Source organism: Nannizzia gypsea, genomic scaffold, assembly GCF_000150975.2.
Source record: "Nannizzia gypsea CBS 118893 supercont1.4 genomic scaffold, whole genome shotgun sequence".
NCBI lineage: Eukaryota > Fungi > Ascomycota > Eurotiomycetes > Onygenales > Arthrodermataceae > Nannizzia > Nannizzia gypsea.
Window position 1 is genome coordinate 1,188,418 of NW_003345198.1, and position 18,140 is coordinate 1,206,557.

The following is an 18,140-nucleotide window of genomic DNA, read 5'->3' on the forward strand; positions in this document are numbered from 1 at the left end:
ATATGCTTTTTTAAGCTTTACCGTCGACCCGAAAAAGCGGATAGCGGCTCATTACGCGTTCCACAGCCTGAGCCAAATCCAACCGTCATCGACAAAGATAGATCGGTCATACCAACACAACCACTGCTGATAGCTACCACGGCCAACCACCAGCCAACCGTCGTCAACGTCATCGTATGACACCAAGGGCTTCGAGGAATAGATGGGATGAATGTTTTATGAGCATATGACATTATGACGTTATGAATTTACGATTTGATGACCTTATGACTTTATGACTCAACTGTTTGGGGTGTTTGATTACTCGTCTGCTGGCAGTCAAAGATACGCCTAATGTTTATGTTGAGAGCCTGTATAATACTAGTGATGGCAGCCAAATATACCATACTTCATTTACTTGACCTAATTTCAAACATGCTGTGAATCTTAGAGTTTTATTTGCAACCGTATGTAGATGGTTTCAATGCTCATATATATAACAATCACTTATTAATGAACTATTCCAAAAGTATATGTCAGAGTGGCTGTTAAAAGGGCAGCTGGACAAAAATGTGTATCTAGCTGGAAAATCATGGTTTCTTTGGGGTCATATCTTCTGGGAAACAGTTATTGCCGTCTTTGTCAAGCAATGGGGCGAGTCCCGCATATTTGTTGATCCAGTTGATTACTGCTCTGTGCCAAAGCAAGGAGTTTTCCGGCTTGATGACCCAATGATTCTCATCCGGGAATGTCAAGAGTGCACTCTCTACACTACGCAGCTGAAGTGCGTTGAAAAGCGCAAGACCTTCAGCGATCGTAAGTCGGTAGTCACGCTCGCTATGGATGACGAGGTGCGGCGTCTTCCACTCATTAATGAACTCGGAGGGATCCCATTTTATCCAACTTTCAGGGTTCTTCCAGTAAATTCCATTGAGGTCATGAATAGGGAAGTATAACTCCTCAGCAGCCAAGGAGAATTTGGTACTGAAAATTCCATCATGGGTAACCAAAGCCTTGAACTTTCTTCCAAGCTCATGTCCTTGAATCCAGTTCATCATGAATCCACCGTACGATGCACCCAGAGCGACGGCCCGGTCAGTGTCCACGAAAGTAAGATTGTTTTCAATATGCTCGAAGCATTTAACGAGATCTTCGTAAGGTAGGCCACCCCAAGACCCTCTGATGGCATCAGTGAAGCCTTGTCCGTAACCGGTACTTCCAGTGGGGTTTGGCGTGACGACTACGTAGCCCTGCTCAGCAAAGATTAGAGGGTTCCATCGAGTGCTCCATTGATCATTCCATGCTCCTTGGGGTCCACCATGGACAAGGAATGCCAGAGGATATTTTTTGCCTTGCTTGAAGTCAGAAGGCTTAATGACCCAAGCATGAACTGGGTGGTCGTTGGCGCCTTTCCACCAAGTCTCGCTGACCTGGGATGGCGCGAGACCAAAGGATGAGCCATTGTTTGTAGCCGATGAGATTTCTCTGGTTTCCCCTTGGTGTTTGGCTTCTACCAACGAGTATAGGCTGCTTTCCACAAGGCTGCTGCTTGAGAGGAAAAGGCCCTTGGGAGTGGAAGCCACATCCACAACTGAGCCGGTAGAGGAGATATTAAGCAGATTAGCGGTGGTCAAAGTCTTTGCGTCTCCCATTGGGACTTGGAATACGAGTCCCCGGCCTGTATCTTCTGCCTTGATTATAAGGGAAGAATCATCGTAAGCCCATACTAACGAGCTTGGGCTGCGGTCCCATGCGCCCATGTTGTCCTCGCTGGCAAAAAGTTCGATAGGCTCAGACTCCTGATCAAATACACCCTTGGCTATGACTACTCTGTTCTTATCCGATTCATATCCATCTTCTCGCATAGCAAGGAAAGCTAGTGTGTTATTGACCGGGGATATTACCGGGGACGTTAAGGCTCCCTCAAGTGATGTAGCCTTAACTACCTTGGCTTCAATGGGGTCGATAGATTCGGTCAGGGCAGCAAAGGGAATGGGGCACACATAGCAGACGCATTTTGTATGAAGAGCATCGTTAAGAGTAGGGTCTTTGCTAACGAAGACGACTCCTTTGGGGCAAATATCGAAATGGTCAGTTCCACCAAAGGGCAAAATTGGAGATTCGACACGCTGAGGAAGATTGAATAGCTTGAACACATTTTTCAACCCAGATAGGGAGTACTGGGATGACCCAGGCCCAGAAAGGGCAGACTTGCGTAATGTTCCAATCCATATTGTTTGCTTTTCGTCTTGGGTATATTCATCCCAGTGCCTTACGAAAAGAGAGGTATAGATCTTGCCGGAGCTGACTGGTTTCTTCACATTGGAAGGGTTGAAGAGTGTTCCGTCCGCGTTTGCCTTACCACTAACAGCAAAAGCAAAGTGGTCTTTCGATAACTGAGTGACTTTGAGATTCGATACAGTGCCAGGAGTCACACCGGCAACATAAGGCTTCGAGTCACCCGAAACCTCGGTGACAATGAAGCTCGTATTTCCGTTACTCTCCTCCTTCAACCAAATCAACTGGTTATCACCAAGCCATTGCGGACTTCCACTGTATGAATTGGTAAGAACCCTGGTCTTTTTCGAGGCGAGGTCGAGTATGATTAGCTCCGTGTGTGATGAATGGGATTCGAAGCTATACGTTGATTGCGTATAGGCCAAGAGCGTCCCTGCTGAGTTCGGGACGCATGCTGAACGGCGGGGTGCACTCAAGAGGACCCTGAAATCTGTCAATACTTATCATAATCATAAAAGAATTATATGGGTGTCAGGCATACTCTGGGTCAAACTTGGTCTTGTGTACTGTCATGTTGCTGGATGTGGTCCAGCGTGAGGGCAATATAGCTAATATGCAGTCGAGAAAGAGCCAATCACAAAATTAAGCTGCCAAAGAGTTATCTAATATCAATTTTCACTATATCAAAAGAAAGCGATATCAAGGCAAGAGAAGAGGCGTTGGATGTTGTTGATGCCCGCTTCAGCTTGTTATAGAGAGAGAGGGAGCTTCTACCTGGGAACCTTGGGAAAATGCGGGGGAACACGTGACCCGGCTGTCGGCCGCCGGCAGCAACCAAAAGTTGGACATCAATTTGCTTTTTGGGTAGACAAATTGATAGATTCGATTTGGTAGGAGACGAGACAAACAGGGAGAAAGAATTATATTGCAATCAGTTATACATACATGCATGAGTTTTTGAAATGAATGCCAAAAAACCAACACCTCGAGAAGGAGAGATAAAATGCAGCAGATTTATCGCACATCTACTCTTCGTCTTCCTCATCTTCGTCTTCGTCTTCATCCTCATCCATACCCTCGGCAGCTGTTATCTTGAAGGTAGGGTCTTGGTCCACTCCTACATAACTGTCACTCATGATATAGAGGGTCAACTCATGCTCTCCAGGGCTGGGTACGACGTATTCTAGCTTCATCTCCAGCTTCCGTCCAACAGTTACCCTCTTGAGCGAGAGTAAACTGTTCGTTTTCTCCTCACCAACCACAAGCCACCAATTCTCCATTTTCTTTGCAGGATAGAATGGAGCGGAGACCGTGGTATCTGGCTCCTCATCTTCGTCTAGCTCACGCTCAATCTTCACTTTGAGATATGCAGGTTCACCGGCAGTGATCTCCTCTGGGTCGAGCACAGTAAAGTCAAGGTCCAGGTTCGGGTATTTGTTGTTGGTAAAAGCAGCGGCCTGAGCGAGCTGTTTATTATCAAGGCCGAGACGCTTAACAAGGGTGCTGTAGTCCTTGTTCTCCGATGGATCCATAGCCTCCATAAACTCAAAGATGTCACGAATCCTAGTATAATCGTTAGCATTCTACAAATTCCAACATGCGACAAATTAAATGGGACATACTTGAACTCGTTGGCAGCTTTAACTGCGTTTGGACCAAAGTGGGGAATCTGCATTAGCGGACTATCCCTGTCCCACATAGATTGGACAACCATCTGCGACATTTCCATAGCGTTCATGGCGTTCAGATGGCCCTTGGACGAGAGAACATCGACACAGGCACTGAGGAGGTTAAGGATCTTGCCCACAATAATTTCCTGGTCCTTTGCAAGGTCAATTGGTAGTTGGAGACGTGAAAAATGAGCTTGGAGGAGAACAAAGGCTTTGAAATGTGGAGAGTCGAAGGCAGGCTCGGCCATTTTGACAGGTACTCGGTCGTAAACTCGGCGAAGAATGTAATCTTCATGACGTCGTACTTGAATAGACTCAAATTCTGTGGCAGAAGTGACAATTTCAAGCATGCCCTTAAGCTTGGTCCTAGGCGAGAGCGAAAGAAGGAAGGTCTGCATAGTGATAAAGGAGATGTTATAGTAGGCACCAATCATGGCAGCATTCAGAGGAGAAATATTTTCATCTTCGTCCATGTCAACAATCTGTGCTTCAGCCAACTCCTTGAGTGTGTTTTCAACAAGTTCTGATAAGAAAGTGCTCAGTCCCTCGTGGCTAACATCAGTAAGGCCGTAATAGCTCGGGTTGGCAAGAAGTCGTCTGTAGAAATACGAGTAAGTCATCCAGTCAACAGCGTCTTGGGTAGATGTGATCGTTTTCGTGCTGATTTCCGTCACAAATGCATCATGAAGATACAGTTGAAGATGACTTTCCATCGGTAGCGCCTCATTGAGGAATTTTTTATAATATTCACGCTTTACGGCAGGGACCATTAGGACACCTTTGCCAATTCTATCCTCACGAGGCCGCGTGGCTTTTCCAAACATCTGGAGAATCTCGCTAATTGGGTAGTCGAGATATCGGTGTTCCCGTCCATCAAATGATTGCGTTCCCATGATGATGACGAGATGTGCCGTAAGGTCAAGTTCCCAGCATACATCCCGAGAAGCAAGCATAACTTGAAGAGCACCGATCTTGTAGAGATGTGAAACAATTCGTTTATCGCCTGTGCTCAAGGCCTCGTGGTAATAACCAATGCCATGAGATATCGATTCAGCCAATGCTCTCTCCTCGATCCGGTCGAGTAGAGGCGCTATCTCATCAATATCAGCGTGCAGAAATCGGTCTTCATTGTCACTAGCGACGCAGGCAGTGAAAATATCCAGAGCACTCGATCGAGCTTGTTTGCGACTGGGTACGAATATCAGTGCAGGCTTGTCGGGTGAAAGTTGCAGAATGGATAAGTACGCAGGTTTGGCCATGGCGAGCATAAGGGATGGGAAATGGGGTATCGTAAAAGATTGAATATGCAACTCCAGGGGAACTGGTCGGACATGAGGGCTGAAGTTGAAAATGGTATGCTTTTTTGCTCCAAGCCATTCTCCAATATCACGAGCATTTGCTAATGGAACGCTAAGCCCGACTATCCGCAGTTCTTGTTCGGTCTGAAGAGATATGTAATGCATTCGTGACACGATGACTTCATATACATAGCCCCCTTGTCCTCCAAGAATGTTGAGGTCATCCGCAACGAAGAGCTCGACAGCTTGCACATTCTTGCGCCTCTGCCACTGTCGAGAGATGACGTCCCATTGCATAGGTGTTGCAAGGACGAGATCTGCTCGATCGAGGATCTTGAGGTCGGCGGTAGTCTCCCCGGTAAGCTTCTGGATTGACTTACCGCCGGCAACATTAGCCAAGCGAGCGGTCCAATCAGCAAGTCTCTGATCCACAAGTTCCTGGAACGGAGCGATATATACTGCCTTTCTTGAATCTTCCTTAGACCAATGCCTAAGAATAGCGAATTCGGCACATACTGTCTTTCCGCTCCCAACAGGGGCACCAACGAACACGTTGTCGTCAGAATCAAATAGTGCCTTGAATACTTGGGTCTGGACTTTATTGAATTTCTCCCAGTTGGGATATAGGCCTTGGTAATCTGCTCGCCTCAAAGCTTTGACGGGAACAGGCTGCATATCCAAGAGTGGAGTATGGGGTGGGAACTTTTCGGGAAGAATCAACTTTTGGAAAGCAACGGCAACCTTGGTTTCTGAATGTGTCCACCGATCAGAAAGCAAGGTGATGAAATAGTTGGGTGGCATAGGTTCAGTGATTGGAACAGTAAATTCAACCAGATGTTCGTTCATCTCCGAGATTGCATATTCTTTCCTCAGGATAAACTGGTCATAGAAAAGAATGTCTTCTCCGTCACAATCCTCGACAATAATCCAGAATGACTCTGCATTTCCATGCAGCGAATCGTCCCAGGTGAAATTAGGTGTGATGGTCAACTCAACGCGGAGCATCGAGCGAGTCATTGGCTGTACCTGCGCCTGCAGTTCAAGTCGGGGGAACTTTGAGACAAGGTCACATACGATACGTCCAGCTTTAGGGATACCTAGAAGCTCACCCATTCGTGGCGGGTCTAGGTCGAAGTAACTGGACCACGGGACGTCAATTCGTTCAGCCTTCTGCATAATATCTCTAGGGCAGCTTGGAAATTGGCGGAGTGGAGTCATGGTTGGCCACATTCGCTTTTCAGCCATCTTGCAGAGATCCAAAGCTGTTTTTGCAACAGATGACCAACCCTTTCGAAGAGTAATCTCGAAGATGGCACGCAGGATTCGACCAGCAGATTGGGTGACATACACCATATCAGCCATCAAGGCGAGTCCGTCTAGCTTTAGGCGTGAAATAAAAGCCTGAAGCAGCACATTAATTTTAGCGTGAGGTTCCTCGATGCTCTCCTTCACAGGAATAGGGACTCTGCTTAACAACTTTGCTAACTCCAATTTCTCGTCTTGTCGAACAGGAATATACTTGAATTCCTCGCTCAGAGAGAAAATGCGGAATAAGTCAATGGTAGAAATCATGGGCTGTAGATGGTGGTTGTACGTTAGCATTGAGCTGTGGGAAATATAATAGTGAGACGCGATGCGTCCGAGCTCTGTGGCCTGGAGTTTGCCGGTTTTTCTATCGTATTTGACGAGGTTTGATTTCTCCAATATCATTGCCGCAGAGTGGATAAGATCTACACGGCGCTGCTCAAGGGAGGTGTCATGTTCATAATCGGCGCCAATGCTATAAAGTCCAGGAGAACGAAGCATTCTGACGAATAAATAGGTGTAACCTAGCCATTCCATGCCTTCTTCACGAGATCGTACATTTCCGAGGACAATCTCGGCGTTGAGGTTATCGGCAAGTTTACTCATAAGCTGACTTTCAATGGGTAGCTGTTGGTTGAGTAGTGAAAGGTAATACTGAAGTTCGCCCTGCGTGGTGATTATGATGCCTTCACCAAATGAATCGTACTGAGGTCGACCTGCTCGCCCAAGCATCTGAAGGACATCTTGAGGGCTAAGCTCAACCCAACTGCCTTTCTCGGGAGAGTATACTTGGGTTCCCTTAATGATAACACAATGTGCGGGCAAATTGACACCCCACGCAAGTGTAGCAGTGCAGACAAGGACTTGCAAACTACCGTCTGCAAACAGATCTTCAACAGACGTTCGATCCGCTTTGCTCATTCCAGCATGATGGATTCCAAATCCGTAAGGCATCAGGTCTCTCAGTCCAGGATCATTCACTGAATCAGCCTCTTCAGCTAAGATAGCACGGCTGGCCGCATCACTTCTTAAAATCTGGCCAATCGTTTCCGTCTCAACTGCCTTGTCTCTGATATACCTTGCTGTTTTGAGAGTTTCCTTCCGTGAATGGACGAATATCAGCATTTGATTTTTGTTGGCGCCCACTTGATCAAGGACTTTGGTGTAGCAGATATCGTTCATTGTTTTCAACTGCTTAATTGCCTTTTTGTCTGTAACACCAATAAATTCTTGTTTCAATGGGCATGGCCTAAAAGTGCCATCGAAATGAAACAAGCCGTGGATAGGGTCAACGCGTAGGAAACTGCCCACATCACGATAGTTGGGAAGAGTCGCACTAAGTCCAACTAATCTGACGGGCTCTCCGGTCTGCTCTGTCTTTCGTATCGTTCGGCTGACTATACTTTCCAGCACAGGACCACGTTCATCGTGAAGTAGATGAATTTCATCGATGATAACGAGCCTAACTAAGCGAGTATAGCTTGTATCGGTTGCTTTTCTTGTTATGATATCCCACTTTTCTGGAGTTGTAACAATGAGCTGGGTATCTGCTATCTGCTGTTTGGTTAACTGACGGTCACCGGTGAGCTCGGAAACTTTGATGCCATAATGTTGAAGACGCTTTCCAAAGTTTCCTACTTGCTCCTGGACCAAAGCTTTCAATGGAGCTATGTAAATGATTTTGAAGTCGTCAAGCATAATTTCACCAGTTTCCGGGTTTCGGTTTTTACCAATTTCACGAAGCATCGTAAGCATGGCGACGTTGGTTTTACCGGACCCAGTGGGCGCGCAAATCAGCATGTTGCCGTCATCATTGAAAGCAGTAGGAAAACATTTCGATTGAATCAAGTTCAGTTTATCAGTGTTGCCGAAACCTGGTCGAGACCAATCCGGAAGTTCAGTGATTGGTATCCTCCGAATGTCATCATCACGTCTAGGTTTCGGTGCAGGAACATGAATCTCTTCATAGCCCTTGAATGTTCGCTTCGTGGAGCCTTGGGGGAGTTTAACATTAGGATTGGTCATTAGATGGTTGCCCTGATCAAAAACCAAATTCTCAAGGTTGATAACCTTTGATGGAGGAAGTCCACCGACCATAGTCCTTGGTTTAAAGTCAGTCCCTTCCTCTTTTTTGGTTACGGGGGTATCGACATCCATGGAGTCAACTTCCATCTTTTTCCTGGGACGCTCTGAGGCGCCTTGGGCCTTGCCAATGAGTTCATCGAGGAGGAGTCGGTGTCCGCTTTCTATCATCTGGTTTTCGATGAGATGTCTGGCATCAGTATTTTCAGCCTCCCTTCGCCACTTTGTCGTCCAAACAATTCTATCACGGTTGAGGACCAAAGTTCCAACAAGCTCAGGATGGTCATAGTCAAACAGTTCCATCAGGTCATTTTCAACGTCTCTCAATGGCTTGGGAGTGCCATCATCTGACTGTTCGCTCATCAAAGCAAAGGCTTCCTGAGCCTTCTCGTGTTGTATATGGGCATCCGAGTAAATATTTCCAATCTGTCTTTGTAACCAGTACGCATCAATCTCACGAGCGGGCACAATTTTCGTGCTGGCTTCGGATTTTCCGGCGGCAGCCCCAGCTCCTGCATCAATGATCATATCTTCGTCCCCCATTCCCATCACATCTTCGGGTATATTCCGTGCAGCTTCACCCTCGTCGGCGGGTCCCTCATCAGACATGTCTTCATCCTCACTGCTCTCTCCTTCGTCTCTAACTTCTGCGTCGGGTCGCATTTCATCCTCATCTTCATCGGATTCATCGAACACGACAGCCACACCCTGACGTTCATCTAGCTCAGCACCATCCTCCCCTTCCGCTCCGGCGGCATTCACTTCATCCTCGTCTTGAGCGTCGTAGTCTGTTATTTTCTTCCCGAGGTTTACCAACTCATTGAATTCTTTTGGACCCATAGTAACACCTAAAAGATCGTCCACTTCTTTTTTCTTATCGAAATCTTTCATGTTCTCGTCCTTCAGGAGTTCTAAGATGGCATCTGCAGCGCTTCGAATGACATCATGTGGTACATCTCCCAGGTGGCTTGCCGTTGTTGTCAATATCAAATCGTATGTAGCTTGAGTTGCAGCCGTTCGCGGTCGGTATTTGAGACCTTCGATGAGGGCGTCTGCGGCGGACAATATCCCAACACCTCGAAGTTGTGCCTGCTCTCCTCGTTTCCTCTTGCGCTGTTCCCGCTTCAATACATCTGCACCTTCTCTTATCCCTCCGCGCTCAATGTCTTTTGGGGCAGATGCTTTCTTCTGTTTGATTTCCGGACGCATGGCGTGAACGCCCATATCCTTGATACTGAGGCGGCCCGCCAGGGACTCTGGGTCACCCGTAACCTCATCAGCACGGCGAGTAACAAACCGGCGATCCGCCTGGAGAACCAGGTTGGACATCGCCGAGTACTTGTACTGCGCGACATTATTGGGGTCCGCCATCTTGGGGGTAATTCGGTGGTCAACAATCCCGTTTGAAGCTCCGTTTTTACTCGTTTAAGAGGCCGAATCGATACCCTAACAGCATCAACCTGAAAACAAAGACTTATAACTGCAACCCATCCGTCGATAGAAGAAACCCCGGGAATAATTAAAAAAGGACGGAGGTAGAGGTTTGTGATTGATATCTTTCTCTCGAAGCTTGCAAATTTCAGGTCGAACCGCGTCAAAAGCTCGAATTTTACATAAGCACGATAAGCTTCCTAGAAATTCTAGAGTTAACGTGGTCATGTGATAGAAGACGCGCCAAAAAGAGAAATTCGCGACATCGAAAAGTCTACAATATAAGAAACCAGTGACTCCATGATCGGGACGTACGATGAGGCTTCTAAGCACTCGAGGACGTATAGTAAGGCCATTTATATACCCTAGAAGCTCCATTCTTACCGAAAAACGTGGCTTTTTGCAAGTTAAGGCCATAAACCCAATCGTACCATGGCGCGGTGCCAAAACGAAGTCGGCGGCAAGACTGTCGGATCTTGTTCAAGGTCCCCTGGAATCCAATAAACCCTTGGCTCCATTTACCGATGATGTACCGCAATATCCCACAGTTATCCAGGGAGCTAAATATAATATGCAAAAGTTTCCTAATTGTGTTCTGCTCACAAGGGTTGGGAACTTCTATGAGGTAAGGCCCTTTTAAGCTTCAGTCCAACATGCGATCCACGGATTTTATAGCAATGACTAATTACATTAGTAGCTTTATTTCCATCAAGCTGAAGAGTATGCCAGTTTGTTGAATTTAAAATTGGCATACAGAAAAACGGCTGGTGGCCCTGTTCCAATGGCTGGCTTTCCCTATTTTCAATTGGACCGCTTTCTCAAGATTTTAGTTCAGGAGATGAAGAAAAATGTGGCTATTAGTGAAGAGTTTGCCAATGATGCAGCTGCAAAGGCGAAATCTGGTGGACTAATGTTCGACCGCAGGGTTGCTCGTATAGTAACCCCAGGCACATTGATTGACGAAAAATTTATTGACCAATATCAAAACAATTATCTTCTCTCGATACATGTCGATCCCAATCTCACATCTTTGCAGTCCAGCACAGATGGTCAAGCAACCCGAGGACAACTTCATTGCCTTCCTGAATCCGACATAATTGGCCTCTCGTGGCTGGACTTGTCAACTGGAGATTTTCTAACCCAGATTACCAGCCCCCAAATGCTTGCTTCGGCAATCACACGAATAGGAGCCCGTGAAATCTTAGTCGACCAATGTATTGCGGAATCTCTACGATCAGAGCTAGAGGCATTGGTTGTCCAGGAACACCAGCCGATTACATACTTTAAACGCCCTAAAACTATCCAAGCATTATCAGAGTGGAATTCTAGTTTCGATTCCCCGATGACTTCAGAGGCTGCTTCTATGTTCACTCCACAGGAGGTATCCGCCTGTCACCTGGTTCTAGAATATGCCAAGACACAGATGAAGGAGACAGATGTGAAACTTCAGCCACCACGCCGAAAATTAGTTGAGGACTCGATGTCTATTGACCGTAATTGCCTAAGGGGGCTTGAAATACTGGAAACAGCAAGGGACGGGTTTGGTAGAGGAAGCCTACTGCATGCGGTACGGCGAACTTCAACAAGCAGCGGTGCTCGTTTGCTAAGGGAACGATTGAGTAAGTTGTCTATTTCTACCAAGTCTATATCTTGTCTAATTTAGCGTCTATACAGCCGCACCGTCTGCCTCACTAGGTGTTATAAATGAGCGTCTAGATCTAGTTTCTCTTCTCCTAGAAGATGAAGATTTACGCGAAAACATCATGAGATTATTGAAACGTAGCTATGATACCCAACGTCTAGTGCAGAAATTCTCACTCGGAAGGGGCTTACCAGATGACCTTATATGTCTTTCACGAGCCATTCATGCTTCAAAGGAAATTAAGTCGATATTGGAACAAAAGTTCCCGGCTGTAGAATCAAAAACTACAGCTGGAGCCGATTTTAGCAGTTATATAAGCATCCTACCATTATTAAACCGGTTCAGCTTGCATGGCCCAGGAGAATTATCACAGAAGATACAGGATTCGATTGATGAGGAAATGCTTCTACAGAAACAACGTGTGGAAGAGGATGCAGCCGCTGATGATTCGGCCCTTGCCCATGACGTCCTAATAAGTGAGGGGTCAGCCGCAGACCTCAATGCCATGCCAAAGAGGGTCAAAGATTCGAAAGGAGACGGGTCAAAGGGGGCAAGTGGGCCTGACTCCCCCAGTGACACCGCCTGGATTATGCGTCCGAATGCTAGCAAGATCCTAAAAAATCTACATGATGCTCTTGAAAGCCTTTACACCGAGAAGGCTGTACTAACCAAAAAGCTCCAGAAAGCGTTAGACACTGCACAGCTAAGTTTAAAATGGACACCTGGTCTTGGTCATATTGTCCATATCAAAGGAACCAAAGCAATGAAGAAGTCACTGGAAGATCTAGGAGTAACACGTACTGTCTCCTCGTCGAAATCGACGCGATCGTTTTATTTACCATCTTGGACCCAACTTGGTGCTAAATTGGAAAGCATGAAACAACAAATCAGAGTTGAGGAGCAACACATTTTCAAGGGGTTACGGCATGCAGTGATTTTGAACCTCGTCAAACTCCGCCGCAATGCAAGCGTTTTGGACGAACTTGACGTTGCATGTTCCTTTGCAACCTTGGCCAAGGAGCAAGGGATGGTTAGGCCGATTGTTAACAATGGTTTAAGTCACAAAATAATTGGTGGTAGGCATCCAACAGTTAAACTCGGAGTTGAAGAACAAGGCCGCCACTTCGTCAGCAACGACTGCTTCGTGGGGGATAAGGAGCGCATTCTACTTATTACCGGGCCCAATATGGCTGGTAAAAGTACATTCCTTCGACAAAACGCTCTAATAACTATCCTTGCCCAAGTGGGTTCTTATGTTCCCGCCGAGTACGCAGAGATAGGACTTGTGGACAAGATATTCAGCCGCATCGGAGCAGCCGATGATCTATTTCGCGACCAATCAACCTTTATGGTTGAAATGCTGGAGACTGCATCTATACTAAAACATGCTACTCCTCGCTCGTTTGTAATAATGGACGAAGTTGGCCGAGGAACCACCCCGGAAGACGGAACTGCAGTAGGATTTGCCTGCCTGCACCACCTGCATAATGAGAATAAAGCTCGCACTTTATTTGCGACTCATTTCCATGCGTTGGCGGACATGACGGCGGATTTCGAGCACCTAGGCAGATATTGCACCGACCTGAAAGAGGATGCTTCCGGCAGTTTCTCCTTCATTCACAAATTGAGGCCTGGTGTTAACCGACAATCCCATGCACTAAAGGTTGCTCACCTTGCCGGCTTGCCTCAAAGTGTGATCGATGTTGCCAAAGATGTGATTCAAAAAATGCCAGCTATGGAAACAGAGCTTGGGCATCAAGTGGAAGAAGACTATCGTAAAGCGGCCCATTCGTCGTCTTGATAGTGCGTTGGTTGTTTCATAATTCTCCTTCCCTTCGATTTATCTCTTTTCATTTTGGTCTTTCCCGCTCCTGAACCCATGTTTAATGTAGACTTTGATACCCGATACTTAACCAAATATCATGAATTTCCTATCTTTACTTGCTTAATATCAATGTATATAAGTGATACGTTATATGGATCTATTAACTAATAATTTCCTCCGTCTTAAACTTAGGATGTAATTAGTGTAAGAATGTTGTTAGTAGGCAGCTCGGCCTGACACTACAGCTTCGCGACCACCCTTGAAGAGCGAGCATCAGCCTCCACAACAATGCCATCTTCCAAACCAATGAGCTCACAATCGTCACGATCAATTCCATTTACATATTGAACGACAACAAAGTCTATCCTCTGTCTCCCGATAACCACCATAGGAGCGTGCCATGATCCAGCTGCATAAGTCACAGCCTGACCAGGCTTGGCAATAAATGCTTGTATATTGTTAAGATCTGGAGGATCGCGTATTGATGTTGCTGAATCCACCTGGCCTACTAGAGACGGAGCAACAATGACCAAATAGAAGACGTCTTCGGTCATGCTATCTCGCCTCCCGGCATGATCACGATTTAGACTCCGTGATAAGGGTATGAATGACTGTGAAGTGTATGGATGCCTTTCGAGAAACTTTACGTCAAATAATCCTGATAGATTCTGGTTCCATAGTCCTGAAAATCCCTTGGATGAAGAGGAAGGGAATAGAGATAGAGGAGCGCGCAACTCCCGGGGGAAGCATGAGAACATGCTCATGCGAGCTTCCCCTTGCTTTGAGCTTGTTCCATACGAATCAGTTATAGGTGATATCGGGCTCCATTTCACAGCAGATCCTTGATTTGCGGATTCAGCGGTGCAGTCAGGAGCCTTGAAGCCGGCGATAGAACTCGGTGGAGCGTTCAATGTTTCGGGCAACGGTGCTTCGATTGCTGTCCCGAACGGCTTAAAGCTTTTAGGAGTAAGAGGCGAAGCCGGTACTCGAACCGTAGGTGTGAAAAGGAGTGCAGGAGCCATAGGAGGAGGATAGGTATAATCGAACGAGTGTACAAAGAGCTGCTATCAAGCACTCATTTCTGTGCAGCTTCAACTTTGCTTTAAGTTGATGTTTGCTCTTCCCTTATCGATAAACTTTCTGCTCAACCGAGGTCCAGGCCTTAATTATGCCAAGCCTTGAGTTAACCAATTAAATCACGGTAATTCTAACCAATCAGGCAAGGCTACTGCGTCTGACTAATAAGGAAATCCCTATTGGCCATTTTACTATATATCTTCATCTTACCATCAACGAGATTGATAGCTTCAGAGCGCCTCCTGATCTATATATGATTGGGAAGGAGGGAGATACACGTAAAGGAAGATGAAGCAGTTGAGTAGCCGAAGACACAGAGCTCTCCCCGCATCCCCATGGGCCGAAGGTGGCTAGGTTACGCACACATAAGCCTTCACCGACCTTGATTGGCAAGCGTACCGACCAAGTACCTGTTCGTCAGGCTAGAGTGCAACAACAGCGACATGATCGCCGAGCGGTACCTATTCAAGGAACCAAGGATGTATCTATCCCGTGTTATAGGCTCTCCATCCCCGCACGGGAACCCGCTATGGCACGCCTTTACACGCAGTTGGCAGCGCGGCGAGCTCCGGCCGGGGTATAAGAGAGGTCGTTCCCAGCATCGTGAACAACCTCTCTCCCTTTTTCCAGATTTGGACCTGAGGTGGCGTAAAACACGCGAACAACTATCAACATACAGGTTAACAGAACATCTTGACAGCAACCATGGGAGCCGACGATAAGCCTAGTGAGTTTGGTTGTTTACTCTTGTCTCTACGTAAGCTTATATATGGCTCTTCAGGCACGTATCGCTACAACGAGGTTCCGGTCTATACCACCTCTAATGGCTGCCCGGTACCTACGCCGTATACAGACAAGAGAGAGAGTACAGCTAATGGACCCTAGGTTATGGACCCGGAGTCCTCGCAGAGGGTGGGCGAGAATGGACCTTTGCTTTTACAGGATTTCCATCTCATAGACCTGTTGGCACACTTCGATCGCGAACGTATCCCCGAGCGAGTTGTACATGCCAAAGGAGCTGGTGCCTACGGTGAATTTGAAGTCACCGATGATATCTCCGATATTGTAAGACAAATCTCAATTCTAATGAATGAACTAGAAACATGGTTACTAACAGGTTGAATTGCCAGACTATAATCGACATGCTCAAAGGAGTAGGCAAGAAGACCAAGCTGCTCACTCGTTTCTCCACTGTTGGCGGTGAAAAGGGCTCAGCAGACAGTGCACGGGACCCTCGTGGCTTTGCTATCAAGTTTTATACGGAAGAAGGAAATCTAGACTGGGTCTTCAACAATACGCCGATATTCTTTTTGCGGGATCCTGCCAAATTCCCTATCTTCATCCATACCCAGAAACGTAACCCGCAAACAAATCTCAAAGACCCAGACATGTTTTGGGATTATCTGTCTACGCATCAGGAGTCCGCCCACCAAATCATGCATCTGTTTTCAGACCGTGGCACACCTTATTCCTATCGCCACATGAACGGCTATTCTGGCCACACATACAAATGGATAACCCCAGACGGAGGCTTTAACTATGTCCAAATTCACCTCAAGACTGACCAGGGTATCAAGAACTTCACCAATGATGAAGCTAGCCGAATGTCCGCTGAGAACCCAGACTGGCATACCGAGGATCTCTTTAAAGCCATCAAGGCTGGCCAGAACCCATCTTGGACATGCTATGTCCAGGTCCTCTCCCCAGCCGATGCTGAGAAATTCCGATGGAATATATTTGACCTCACCAAGGTCTGGCCACACGGCGAAGTCCCTCTCCGCCGCATTGGCAAACTTACCCTCAACAAGAACCCCGAGAACTACTTTGCCGAGATGGAGCAAGCTGCCTTCTCACCTTCCCATGTTGTACCGGGCGTCGAACCGTCGGCTGATCCAGTACTGCAGTCCCGTCTGTTTTCTTACCCAGATACCCACCGCCACCGTCTAGGTACAAATTACACTCAGATCCCCGTGAACTGTCCTTTGAGGGTATATACACCTTACCAGCGAGACGGCCACATGTCTATTGACGGCAACCATGGCGCGAACCCAAACTACCCATCTAGCTTCAGGAAAGTGGCTTTCCGGCCTGTTCGTGCCAGCCAAGAGCACGAGAAGTGGGCTGGAGCTGTCCTTACAAAGCAAATACCCGTTACCGACGAAGATTTCGTGCAGCCGAGTAGACTGTGGGAAGTCATGGGCAAAGAGAAGGGGCAACAGGATAACTTTGTAGGGAACGTGGCCGGTCATTTGGCGGGGGCGAACGAGAAGGTCAGAAGAGCAACTTATGAAATGTTCCGTAGAGTCAACAAGGACCTCGGAGCCAGGATAGAGGCGGCTACTGAAAAGGAGGTATCTGCTAAACCACAGCCACGCCTTTAATTATGTATGTATTTCAGGCGTTTTAGCCCAGCGTGTAGTCCAATTGAAATTGAGATCATGTCAACATTTAAACCCGAACTTATAGCCCGAACAATTCTAAGCTAAGAAGCAAAATACTTCTATCTATCCAGTTAACAAACGATTATGGGTTTCGTTATCCTGATTCCTCTCAACATATGTCTTCCTCCTCGTAATCAAAAGCCCAATTAGGTAAGCTATGACAACAGTACTTGAGCAGGTAAAATGTCCGTAGGCGAGGATGCTTAGAAAGAGTATCTTTTGACCCATCATTACCTGTCATCACCTATCACTGTCTACCTAGGTGTGCGTTGTATAAATAAAAAATAAAAAATCAAAATGTAATGGGGCAAACCGGGATCGAACCGGTGACCTTCTGATCAACTAGGTGAAACCTTGTTCCTGAAGTTTTCTTCAGTCAAACGCGCTCCCAACTACGCCATTGCCCCAGTGCATGGTGGAGGTGGAGACTTTCTTCATTATGGCCAGGCTCTGCATCGAAAAGCCCATGGCTTGTCCTTTCCCATATCGCTTCCTCGCAGGATATAGCAAGAGAGCGTGGAGGCGACAGCCATATTTATCTGTTGTTTATTATATGTCTCATTCTCATTACAGGTTACCCTTCCAATAAGTGTCGAGGGTTCCTCCTAACTGGCTGATAGTAAATAGCTTGGTAATCCCTATCATAGAAGTACCGAGATAGGTATGTCGAGTCACATTGAAAGTTGCTGCCCGCAGAACAGCTATTGATAGATATTTTACTTGACTTTCGATAATCACTTAGTGCTGTACGAACAGCTCGGGCGGCAGCTAAGTGCATGGTGCTGAATTCGCAAGGAAATGCTAAAAGAGCGCTGTTTAAATGGCGCTATTATCCAAAGGTACGTTCGTTCTCCCGCATACGGTCGAATGTAATGGATTTCAAGCATCCTCACAACTCATTGATTACTAGTGTAATACATGGAGATATGCTCTCTTCCCTCATTCACAGCACGGTCACTTGCCTTTCGAGCGATCCAACGCACTCTGACGGCAACTTGGGAAAGCATCTTCTCTTAATCGATCCTGAGACCCTGTGGATGCTTCTAATAGTTCACACCTCGAGCATCTAACAGGAGAGTTCTCCAACGTGTTATAAGGCAGAACATAAGCGGATCAGATCACGATTCAAGTGGGGGCCACTCATCCAGAAGT

At 46.7% G+C, this 18,140-nt stretch overlaps 5 protein-coding genes and 1 non-coding gene across 6 annotated transcripts; 2 read left to right on the forward strand and 4 right to left on the reverse strand.

Annotated features, from left to right (window-relative positions):
* Positions 1–569: 569 nt before the first annotated feature.
* MGYG_05103 (dipeptidyl-peptidase 5) lies at positions 570–2,790 on the reverse strand (the record flags this gene model as incomplete). The annotated part of the gene is made up of 2 exons (XM_003172464.1): positions 570–2,700; positions 2,759–2,790. 2 exons carry the CDS (start codon positions 2,788–2,790, stop codon positions 570–572), a joined length of 2,163 nt encoding a protein of 720 aa, XP_003172512.1.
* Positions 2,791–3,242: 452 nt separating this feature from the next.
* Positions 3,243–9,943, reverse strand: MGYG_05104 (pre-mRNA-splicing factor brr2; the record flags this gene model as incomplete). Its single annotated transcript, XM_003172465.1, has 2 exons — positions 3,243–3,780; positions 3,840–9,943. The coding sequence occupies 2 exons, from the start codon at positions 9,941–9,943 to the stop codon at positions 3,243–3,245; spliced, it is 6,642 nt and encodes a 2,213-aa protein (XP_003172513.1).
* A 376-nt stretch (positions 9,944–10,319) lies between these two features.
* Positions 10,320–13,446, forward strand: MGYG_05105 (DNA mismatch repair protein mutS; the record flags this gene model as incomplete). The annotated part of the gene is made up of 3 exons (XM_003172466.1): positions 10,320–10,628; positions 10,701–11,622; positions 11,678–13,446. The coding sequence occupies 3 exons, from the start codon at positions 10,320–10,322 to the stop codon at positions 13,444–13,446; spliced, it is 3,000 nt and encodes a 999-aa protein (XP_003172514.1).
* A 263-nt stretch (positions 13,447–13,709) lies between these two features.
* MGYG_05106 (ureidoglycolate hydrolase) lies at positions 13,710–14,492 on the reverse strand (the record flags this gene model as incomplete). The annotated part of the gene is made up of 1 exon (XM_003172467.1): positions 13,710–14,492. One exon carries the CDS (start codon positions 14,490–14,492, stop codon positions 13,710–13,712), a length of 783 nt encoding a protein of 260 aa, XP_003172515.1.
* A 760-nt stretch (positions 14,493–15,252) lies between these two features.
* On the forward strand, positions 15,253–16,928 carry MGYG_05107 (catalase; the record flags this gene model as incomplete). The annotated part of the gene is made up of 4 exons (XM_003172468.1): positions 15,253–15,274; positions 15,329–15,381; positions 15,433–15,612; positions 15,678–16,928. 4 exons carry the CDS (start codon positions 15,253–15,255, stop codon positions 16,926–16,928), a joined length of 1,506 nt encoding a protein of 501 aa, XP_003172516.1.
* Positions 16,929–17,291: 363 nt separating this feature from the next.
* On the reverse strand, positions 17,292–17,395 carry MGYG_10548. Its single transcript has one exon. It is a non-coding gene; the product is annotated as a tRNA-Phe (tRNA).
* Positions 17,396–18,140: the final 745 nt, after the last annotated feature.